Source organism: Silurus aristotelis (genome assembly GCF_946808225.1).
Source record: "Silurus aristotelis genome assembly, chromosome: 27".
Classification (NCBI taxonomy): Eukaryota; Metazoa; Chordata; class Actinopteri; order Siluriformes; family Siluridae; genus Silurus; species Silurus aristotelis.
Window position 1 is genome coordinate 1,356,681 of NC_139600.1, and position 11,525 is coordinate 1,368,205.

Here is an 11,525-nt window from a genome sequence, read left to right on the forward strand (position 1 = left end):
TCAGCTCTACTGGTGCACCACTGTTTAACTCCCAGGACCAGGAATCAAACTCTGTTCAACACCAAAAGATTCAGACACTCTGTCACTAATGGGAGATGAACAAAACTCTACAGACTCCACATGGTGAAGGTTCAAGACTGTTAATCAAATCCAAAGTCTTAAATTACAAACATATAAAAAAGCAACAAAAATAAAATTATAATAATAATAATAATTAATAATAATAATCATAATTGTAACTTTTCTCAATTTCTCACACTGCTGAACAAAACCACATCTAATCCTCATTGGTCGATGTCACTTTCATTAAAACAGTTTATTTAGACGCTTCGTCACTCGCTGTGTGTGTGATTATTAACTAGCAGAGAAATGACAAAATGTGGAATAATGGCGGCGTCTAGTGGACAAAACTAGACATTAACACTGACGAACACATTATGACAGACTATTTTAGTGTTTATATTCTGTTTATACATAAACAATTTTAGTCAATTAAAACATTTTAAGAAAAAAAAGCAACATTAATAAAATATCTCACGTGCAGGGATTTCTTCCTATTTATCAATAAAAATCATTAAAGGTTTATTGGATTTAAAGTGTCTCTCATATAATAATGAAAACAGAAGCTACATAGTTTAGCATAAAGCTCACAATCAGCATCATACTGGTTTAACTTGTCTACAGAAACCTCTGTTACTCTACACCCCAGTACATAAGACTGGAAATGACACTGCAGGTGAGTTACAGAAACCTGAGACCTGATTTTCTGCTTCAATCAGTGCAGAAGACCTTTAATGATTCTGACTAAAACCCGGGGCATTGTTTTATTTATTATCCAGGAAAATATACAGTAGATTTATTATAATTTTACCAGCATATGTTCATAGTTTTAGCATAATAAATATTTCCTCTCATAGTACACACTTCCCTTATTTTGTGCTTTTTAAATACACACTTCTTGGTACTGGAGCTTCATTATTGTTATTGTGAATGAATGTTCTCTAAATGTCACGTCTTTATGAACTTATAAAACCATGTGACAGTCTGATAAATCATCTTTTGGGGCTTGAAATCAGTAAAAAAAGAAGTGCTTTTCTGTAAATACTGAACTTTTCTACACTCGTTATTAATGTTCAGAAATAAAAGTGGATGATATTAAAGAGAAAACTGGAAGCTGTATAAATACTGAACTGATGGTAGTGAAAGTGAAATAAAAGTCTATTGTGAATGTATGAAATGTGAGAAAAGAGACGTAAATAAACCATTGTTTTATACTGAATGCAGTTTTTCCCTCTCATGTGATCTAAACAAACTTCTGGAGATATCATCAGGACTCTGAGATTTCCTCATCTGATCTGAGCTCAGGACTGTGTGTTCCACTGCTTCTAGTTTTAGATCAAATGAAATAAACATCTGCTTTCTCCTGAATCTCCTGAAATCTTTTCCTTCAGAATCTGTGTAATGAAAGTTGGAGATGAAAAAGTCCAGGACATTTCCTGTGGGATTTGGTGAAACATCTTCCTGTTTATCACTCAGGCTTCTGAAAGAGACTTCATTTACCTGCTGGAAGTTTCTACACAGGTACGACTCTGTGCTTCTCCATTGTTCATGTCGAACGCATTCCATCTCTAAAGGGTGTGGATTCTTACATGGAAAGAAGTTAGAAAGCGTCATCGTCATCGTCATGATCATCATCGTCATCCTCGTCATCGTCACGGGTTTTGCGCCGCCCTGCGTGTGGATAAAAAACCGATCGCTTCCTTCTGGTCCACCATTTCAGGGTTTCTAAATAGACTGAAAGAATGAAAGTAATGTTGATGAACAACTTGAACATTCCTGAAAGCCGAGTTCCTGCTACTGAACAATGCGTCATGTTGACCATTTACACTCCGGTGTCCTCACATCGGTCCACCTGGAGCCTTCATCAGATCTTTATGGTAGGAGAAACTGTTTTCATCAACTTTCTCTTCTCTTCTCTTCTCTTCTCTTCTCTTCTCTTCTCTTCTCCTTCTTTATTCACCTTCTTCACTCTTTTATGATTTATTTCCATCTGCATTCCTGATTATAATAATATTCATGTGAAAGAGCTGATTAGAATAAATACTATAAAGTGAAAGTGGACTTACAGTAACATCTTCCAGTCCACTTTTATTCTTAAAGTGAATAAAATCTGAATTTGGCATCAATAATAAAATAAATAAGTGTTTAGGTGTAAAATTCCTTCCTGATTTATAATCAAACTGTTGATGGTTCATCAAGTAAAAGTCTGATTTTAATACTGAATTATTTCTGATTTACTCACATTATTTACCAAACTAATAAATATTCATATCTTTTATAAATTACAGGACAAATGATTTAAACTTTTGTGTTTTAACTGTTAAAATAAAAGATAAAGTGTAAATATAAAGGCAATCAGCTACAAAGTAAAAGTTCTGGGAGATTTTTTATTATTGTTTGGTAAAAATAATCACTTTATAGAAATATTTCTACAGGAAACAGGAAAAGTTCAGGGTTTTTGTTGCTGATTGTTTGAAAAGATCAGAATGAATATTTCTGATTGAACTTTATCACTGTAACAGAACAGATTGTACAGTAGACTGTGTAAAAGTCCTCAAATATAATTAAAAGCTTCTACTTTTGATAAATAAAGTAAAAAAAAATAGCAGTAAACTGTAATAAACTACATTAATATTTGTTATGGGGCTTTTAAACCTGGATCAGTTCTCTCAGGTTCAGGTTTTCTGCATCTTGGAGAACTCACATGGTTCTTCTTAATTTAGAACAGTCTCAATTATGTGTTTATGAGAAACTGACTGTCACTAAACACTTTTAGTTATATTCTCATTTCCTCTCCCACTTTTATTATTAATGCAGAAAAAATAAACATCTCAATTTGTAGAAAAAAAACCGCAGGGTGTGGAGACTTGTACACAGTACTGTATATAAACAGTAAGGGGCAGTGTAGTGTTCTAATTCAATTCAAAGACAACGCCTTTTAAAGGCAGGAAGGAGAAATGAACTCATTGTTATTTAATGAGAACTGAAAATATTTTAAAATCATGAAATTGTGTAGAATCTCAGTGTTTTAATGTTCCATAAAACAAAAAAGATCAAAAGAGGAATTTCCACATGTACATTTTTATTAAAAATGAAACACTTTTCTGTCTCTTAAAGTCCTGAAGGTGTTTGTTTGATCTACACACACTGAGAGGATCAACAGTGTTTCAGGAAGAAAAACATGATCAGGTTTCTCAGGATCTACAGAACACATGTTCATGTGATGATTAAAAACAACACTGACTAATATACCACACACACACACACACACACACACACACACACACACACACACACACACACACACACACACACACACACACACACAGCTCTGGATGTGTATCTGATCTGAACAATGGGCTGTAATGTGAGAAGCGTAAACAGATGGAAAACTGGAGCTGCTGATTCACTGAACTCCTTTTTTTAGCTGAACTTTTTAGCACATGAACTTTAATGTTTGTTAGTCAAAGCAGTAAATATTCAAATATTAGACACTGAGGCCTGAAGAGACGCCTGAACCCCTACAGGATTTCTCTCAGCACAGCTCAGATCAGATCTTCATCAGGGTGTGAACAGGTTTTAATGAGAGCAGCAGAAACACTCGTTCAGACACGACGCAGTTCAAATCCTCTGAAATCTCCTTCCTTTTCTCTCAAACTCAGAGTGAAGGAATAAATCCAACTGCAGCCTGAAATCCAATCTAACCCTGATCTCAACCACAACCAAGCTCAAGTTACTGTACACAATCTACACACTGTACATGTGGAAATACTTTATATAATAATAATAATAATAATAATAATAATAATAATAATAATAATAATAATAAAGTGATATATTGATGTGATGAATTACTTTGATTTCACTTCTGAATACACCACTGGCTCCGCCTCCGTTTTATCTTGTCCTTTTCTGGAGTTTTTTTCCTGTAAAACACAGCAGTAGATTTCAGGATGTGAATCAGGGGAGATTTTATCACTCCTGTGGAACAAATGTGATTTTACACCAAATCCTCAATCACATTTCACATCAGGATCATTTTCAGGAGTTTCATGTAGATCTTTACCTCTTGAACTCTCTCTGTGCTGTCATCTGTAACTGTTATATAAGTGTAGGTCAGACCTTCAGCTTTTTCAGGAACTAAACACACAAATCACAGGAAATTGTATAAAACAGGACAAATATAAAGATGAAACCACACACGTGAACAGAAAGACGTGTTACTCGCCTTGATGCTTTTTCTTTTTCAGCCAAATCCACACAAATACAGATATTATTAATAACACAAACACTCCAGCAGATATCAGGGCAGGAAGATGAGAATGAGAACGATCAGATTGTCCTGTAAACAATACGATATGTTCATCAATGATTTCTGTAAATGATACAGGGACTATGTGTAATATGAGACTGGGGCTGGGAGACGTCACATAAATATACACCATAATACATGAAGGCAGATACAAATCTCAATATTTAGTGTTTTTAACAAACTGCTTTCTGTAAAAAAGTAAAGAAATTTCCTCAAAATATCTCAGAAAAGTGTACAGATATACAAATACAGATATTATTAATAACACAAACACTCCAGCAGATATCAGGGCAGGAAGATGAGAATGAGAACGATCAGATTGTCCTGTAAACAATACGATATGTTCATCAATGATTTCTGTAAATGATACAGGGACTATGTGTAATATGAGACTGGGGCTGGGAGACGTCACATAAATATACACCATAATACATGAAGGCAGATACAAATCTCAATATTTAGTGTTTTTAACAAACTGCTTTCTGTAAAAAAGTAAAGAAATTTCCTCAAAATATCTCAGAAAAGTGTAGTATTTTATCATTTAATCACAATAGTGATATTTTCTCGTCCCTCAGCTTCACATAAAACACTGAATAAACACCAGTTATTGCAGTTTTCTCCTCTGATTCATGAGAAACCTGTAACATGATGCTGATACGTCATTAATATTCCACTGTGTTCTTATGATGAGTTTCATATTTCTGATGTACCTGAGTTGTGAACACAGAGCTGTGTGATGCTGAGAGAAGTAGTTTTATTGCTGACAGGGTTTGCAGACACACAGATATACGTGTTGTTCTCATGGTGTTGTATTTGAAGTGGGAGATTGAGGGGAACACTGAGATCTGTGTTATTGGTGATGGAGATTCTCTCATTCTCTCTGTACCAGGATAATTTCACATCTTCTCCGTTCTCCACAGAGCATGAGAGGGAACACGACTCTGTGGAGAACCCACTTCTTTTTCCTCTTACATTTATTACTGGAGTTGATACTGGAGCTAAAAAACACAAACACACATTTAATAAAACAGATCAATAACAAGCTAAACAATTATTATACAATTATTATAATGTGACAGAATCTAATCTGAGAATCTTTTCTTTTTGAAGCACTGCATTTTTCAGATAATTGTTTTTTTAATTTTAAATAATTCATAAATACACCAGAATTTTCTGCAAATAGCTGGAAACTGTCACTTTATTAGAAATTCCCCTAAGTGCATCACTCAGTGTCATGATTTCTGCTTTCTGTACAGTTTCCTATGTGCTTGTTTGGTTTCAGAATTAACTCCGCCCCTGACATGTGATTGGCCGATTCTCCTGACATGTTCACCTGGTTTGTGATTTACTTTAATTATTATGTTAATTAGTTAAAGTTTTATTAATTGTACTCGGGTGATTCTCGCTGTTCCTCAGCTCTGATTGAGTTTATAGTAATTATAAAGTTAAAGGTCTGAACATGGACAGAAAGGAGAAAGGAAACAGTTTTACTCACCATAAACACTGACTCTGAAGGTCCTAGATGAGAGGTCTTCAGTGATGACGTGTAATAAATAAACTCCAGAATGGTTCCTGCTGATGTTCCTGATGGTTAAAGCTCCACTGCTTTTGTCCAGCTGCAGTCTCTCTTTAAATCTCTCACTGATTTCTGTAACAGTTTCTCCTTTAAACATCTGACTGATCAATATCTTTTTCTCTGCTTTCTCAGGTCCATAAAACCACTGAATCTGAGCTTCAGTCTGAATTCCAGTAATCCCAGTATGGAGAGTTATAGTGGTTCCTTCCACTTCCTGCAGTGTGACCATCTCATCTCCAGCTGCACTCAATAAACCTGCATCACAGCTTCAGGTTCAATATTTTACTCACAAACAGTCCATTAAAACTTTACTGTGGTTCATGTGTGACTTCAGATGATGATGTTTTCAAATTCACAATATAAATATATTATATTGTAATGAATCTGTATGTTCTGTAGTGAATATATTATTTTACACTACAGCAGAACATCTATTACTACAAGCACAAAAATATTGGGAAACACTGTTAAATGTAAATAAAAACATAATTCAATTATTTGCATCTTATAAACTCATAATTTATTTAGAAAAGAACATAAAAAACATATCAAATGAACTGAGGAAATGTTTTATTTTAGGAAAACAAATACGGTCATTTTGAATTTAATGGCTTTTAACAGATTTTTAAAAAGTTGGGTCAGGGCCATGTTTCCCACCATACAGAATCTCTTCTACTTTAACACCAGTCTGTATATATCTGTGAGCTGAGGAGACAGTTGGTAGAGATTTGGGAGAGGAATGTTGTCCAATTCATGTCTGATACAGGATTCTAACTGCCCTACAGTCCTGGATCTTCTTTGTTGTATTTTTTACTTTGTGATGCAACAAATGTTTTTAATTGGTGAAAGGTCTGGACTGTAGGCAGACCAGTTCAGCATCCAGAATCTTCTACTATGAAGCAGTTTAAACAACTGATGTGTTTTCTGTCTTCTATGAGAAATTGTTCTTTTACACAGAGCTCCAACATTATTAGACTTGGGGTTGTTATAATCAAGGGATTTATCTGGATTATAAATAACAGACTGTTGCAGCTGGAAATTTTATTGCAAACTAAAAAGACACAAAGTTCAATTTAAAAATTTCAAAAAGCTTGCAGAAGTTTTCAACAATTTCACAGTAGTACTAAAAGTTATAATGTTTTAACAACAGATTAGAAAATAAAGACTTAATAATGAAAGAAAAAGTGTGAAATGATGAAAATGGAAAACATCATCATCTGAAATCAGCACAATGAATCTATTAGAACATGTGCTTCTTACCATCAACTCAATAATTCAATAGATTTTATTTGCAAAAAATGGACTAAACTTTACCCTGTTACTGAAATATGTAATTTTTCTCTAATTTAAATAAAATGTAATGTTATAAAGAAACAGTACAGAAATAGATGTAGTGCACAGAGCACCAGTCCAGTGGCAATAAATCTTACTGTGAGTGTTTTAGGAGTAAATTTTAACAGAAATGTAGTAAATTGTTGTAAAAGTCAGAGCAGTGAGAAACCTGATCTCCTCAGAGGACTCAGTAACACCCAGTTCTGAAGCTGAGGATCAGAGTTCATCTGCACATGGATCAGACTTTATTCCCTCCAACACACCAATTATTATTAATTATAAATTCTCTGTGTGTGTGTGTGTGTGTGTGTGTGTGTGTGTGTGTGTGTGTGTGTGTGTGTGTGTGTGTGTGTACACTTACAGCACATCAGGAAGAGAAAAGTGCGGAGAATCCTGTTTCCTGCTGAAATATTCACACCATTGTTATACTCCATAGTGCGCGTTTCTCAGATCAACATTTTCCCGTTTTCCTGAACATCAGTGACACTGAAGAATTCCATAAACACTGCAGATTAGCGCCATGATGAAGGTTTCTGTTCTACAAGTTTCCGATGCCGTGAGCTTCTCGTCTTCTCGTCTCACATCCAGAAAACCACTGGAGCTCCGCCTGTAGAAGTGTTCAGTCTGTAAACACTCACTACATGCCTGTGTAGATACTCAGATCCTGAAATCTCACCATTTTACTCATCATTTATCATCTCATAATCATTTTACTATTATTTACAGTTCAGTGTAAAAGAAGTGTATATTTAGTGAAAAGAAGAGTGTAGAAAAAAAAAACCCTGGCATTGCCATGCAAATATCTAATGTCACGTGACTCCACCTCCAATATCCTGAACATGTGGTTACTCCCAGTGTTCCAGCTGAACATTGTTGTGTACAGTATAAACACAGCAGCATTTTGACTGTACTGTAGATAAATGTGTGGTATTTCATTCTAATGTCCTGATGGTCAGGAATCAGTGTCAGTATTTATTCTGTGGATTCTGTTGTAGGAAGTTCAGCACTGGACTGGTCTCCTGTCTACATTTCAGCATAAGTTTGTACATCCTCAGGTAGACGTTACAGTACATGCAGGTAACATGTTTCACTTCAGTCTGTATTTATAAGCAGAAATTTACATTTAATAAAAACCTTTGAATATAAAGTGTGATCCTGCTTCGTTTTTCTATGTGACCTTTAATAAGTGTTATGAGGTTTTTAATGATTCACTGGTTCTCAGTAAACACATGAACACTCAGTGTAGATCGAACAGAACGAACACTTCAGCACTTTCAGAACTTCACAGGTTCTGTGTTAAAGATAAATATAAAGATGATCATTTCTGCAGTCTGGTCGTCCATCACCACTTCCCCCTTTACTGTCTGTGAGTCAGAGACCTGAACACTGAACCCACCACAAACCTCTGCACCAGCTAGAACAACTGTCACTGTTTTATCATTTCCTTTCTCTGTCACTGTTTTTGGAGGTTTTTCAGAGATCTGCGTATTTCAATAAAACCAAGAAGAACAATCACAGAGTCAGAAGATTCCACAGCTGAGGGTTGGAGACCTCACAGGCAGTTTTCATTTTCTCTCTGATTCTTATTGTGCTGAAGAAGTGAATGCATCATCTCTCCATTTCTCATCAGCCACAAATCAATACGAGTGATAACAGCACACTGTACAACACAATATCCAGGTTACTAAACTTCACACAACTGGAGTTAGTTAGTGGTGATGAGAGAACTAGTTAGCTAGTTAGCACAACAAGAGAACATCTGTAGCTGCTTGGAGAAAGACATGGATGGAGGGTGAAGGACTGGAGAGAATATGAATCGATATCCTGGTGATATATTATTTATATTTGGTCTGGTCTCAGGTTTTTCAGGTTGTTTCCCAGCTCAGATTTCACTTCTTAATTTGGGGTTTATCGATTTTGCGTTTCCTACTAATTTCATAAAAGAACCAAAATACACGTCTTTTTCATTCAACCACATCAATACGGCATTGTTTTTCAAGGCTGAAGATAAGATCTCAGATATGGTGAGAGAGAAAGAAAAAAAGAGAGGGGGGAAGGGTAGAGAGAGAGAAAGATAGAGAGATAGAGAGAGAGAGGGCGTGTCTGATCAAAGCATTTAACTGAACAGACTCCAGTGTTATAAGACACTACTGCATGACTGCACCCTGTAATATTCTCCCTTCATGCAGGAGTGTGAGAGACTTTTATTTATTCATTTCCACAGAAGAAGCACTCACAGGTTTAGCTGAACCTCATGAAGTTTTCATTTCTGTATCATGTTTATAAAGAAAGAAATTTATAGCAGATGTTTGTGGACAATAAAGACTGAGTCAGTTACAGATAACGGCTGCCTTCACCTGCTTCCTGTTTTCCTGAACATCAAGCTGGAACATGTTTAGAGATTTTTCCATCATCAGTTTGTTACTTTCGGTTTGTAATATTCCTGCACTCACACTCTGTTCAGACTGGAATCCTCACTGTGAGTCTGGACTTGTTCCTCTCATATTAAAAGTGAAGAAAAGAGTAACATGGCCCAAACACACAGACTGAATAGAGTATTGAATAAAACAGGATAAAAACTGCTTCAAGCTAAAATCCACACGAAGCCTTTTAGTGTCAAGTAACAAAACCAGTTTGTGCAGTTGAATGTGGACAGTGAAGTGGTTTGTCACAGCTTCCTCAAATGGCCAACAGTTTAACACCTTGAATCCCAAATCAGATAGTTATCTGCAGACTTTCCTGAGCCCAATGAGGATACAGGCTATTATCAGTGCTTTTTCCAACCTGTTTAGACAGAGCCCAAAAATGGGGCCTCTCACAACCTGTTAATGGCATAGGCCACCTCTCACCACCTGCTTACATCTGAGGCTGACCTCAGAGGCTCCCACTTCATGCTCATACATGAAGCCAATGGTATTTCATCCCACATAATGTTTACGTCTGAGGCAGAGGTTGTAGCCCTTCCTGAGACCTGACAGTGTAGCCTTCCTGACCTGTCACTTGACCTTTCCAGTGAGTCTGTCATTTATTCTCTACACCAGGAGGCCTCTGCTTGCTCCCCAGCTCCAGTGACCTGAGTGAACTACAAGATGAACAGTGCCTTCTTTGGGATCTGAGTTTATTTGTAGTTTATGGTGGATTTAATTCTTATGCTGTTCCTGTGCATTACATTCATTAGAATTGTTTCTAGGTGAATTTCTGGCCTTAAAAATGGACTTGAACATCTTTCACATTTAGCTGCAGCTGACAAACACACGATTTGGTCATGACTTAATGAAGTCTTTCAGGATCTTTTGGTGGCATGTGTGCAGAACTTCAGAGTAAACAGGAAGCTTCAATGGCCAACAAGCTTTTTTAACATGTTCTTTTAACAATCTTACTAAACACATAATCACACTTCCTGTTGAACAATCACACGAGTAAAGAGAAAATCATTTCTATTCCATAATTTGTCTGTGTCATATAATTGTTCATGTTGCAGAGTATTTGTATTGTCCGATGTTGATTTGTGACCTTTAATAAATAAATTAAAAAAAATAATTAATTAATTAATTAATTAATAAAAATAAATAAATAAATAAATAAATAAATAAATAAATAAATAACAATTAAATTAACCAACCAATTAATGTAATGTAACTGTACTCCACACCCTTTTTTAGATCAATAGATTTAAACACACTCTTTGAATACAGAATTGAGACCAGATGCCACACAAACCAGATGTTTGAACTGAACAGCAGCTGGACTGTAATTACTGCTTCTATAGTGACTGCTTGTTTTTAGAGATCGACTCGGTGTGTTTGCTGTCAGCTGTTTATTTGTTAGTTGGCATCTGTAGATATATTAATAATTAATATTGATATTAATATTAATCTGAACCTAGAGTTTGGTTGTTATGGCAACGTATTACATGCGGTAAATATGCTGATGCTGCTGTTCAATTAAAAACTCCATTTATTTTGCATTATAAAAATATATAAAGATTTTATTTTAACACACAGCATGTGTGTATACTGTGTATTGCTGAGTGTATTTTTACCTCAGTGTCTTTTAAAACCGAACTCTTTACTGCATGTGAGAAGAAGCAGTCCATAGACCACACACACTTTCACACACCTTTCTACTTGTGTTCCACCGAACAGCACAAACCACATTTACCCACACAAACACACACACTGGTGTACTGAACTACATACAGCTGGCCACAGGTTCTATTATGAGTAACAGTGACACGGAGATGCA

At 35.6% G+C, this 11,525-nt stretch overlaps 1 protein-coding gene and 1 long non-coding RNA gene across 6 annotated transcripts; one reads left to right on the forward strand and one right to left on the reverse strand.

Annotated features, from left to right (window-relative positions):
- Positions 1–1,782: 1,782 nt before the first annotated feature.
- LOC310721460 lies at positions 1,783–8,427 on the forward strand. 2 transcript variants are annotated; one of them, XR_014532056.1, is made up of 3 exons: positions 1,783–1,937; positions 6,081–6,790; positions 6,832–8,427. It is a non-coding gene; the product is annotated as an uncharacterized lncRNA (long non-coding RNA). The 2 variants fall into 2 exon arrangements; XR_014532057.1 differs by having other exon boundaries at positions 1,789–1,937; positions 6,081–7,621.
- On the reverse strand, positions 3,126–7,776 carry LOC310721456 (CD48 antigen-like). Of its 4 annotated transcripts, none has more exons than XR_014532052.1 (5): positions 7,642–7,776; positions 5,868–6,203; positions 5,083–5,370; positions 4,127–4,402; positions 3,126–3,986 (listed from the first exon to the last, which is right to left on the reverse strand). XR_014532052.1 is itself a non-coding variant. In XM_083533173.1 (5 exons), exons 1-5 carry the CDS (start codon positions 7,712–7,714, stop codon positions 4,281–4,283), a joined length of 816 nt encoding a protein of 271 aa, XP_083389299.1. In that variant the 5' UTR covers positions 7,715–7,776; the 3' UTR covers positions 3,126–4,280. The 4 variants fall into 4 exon arrangements, 2 of the variants coding, with proteins under 2 accessions (XP_083389299.1, XP_083389298.1); XR_014532053.1 differs by having other exon boundaries at positions 3,126–3,303; positions 3,342–4,402; XM_083533173.1 differs by adding an exon at positions 4,635–4,696 and having other exon boundaries at positions 3,126–4,337.
- Positions 8,428–11,525: the final 3,098 nt, after the last annotated feature.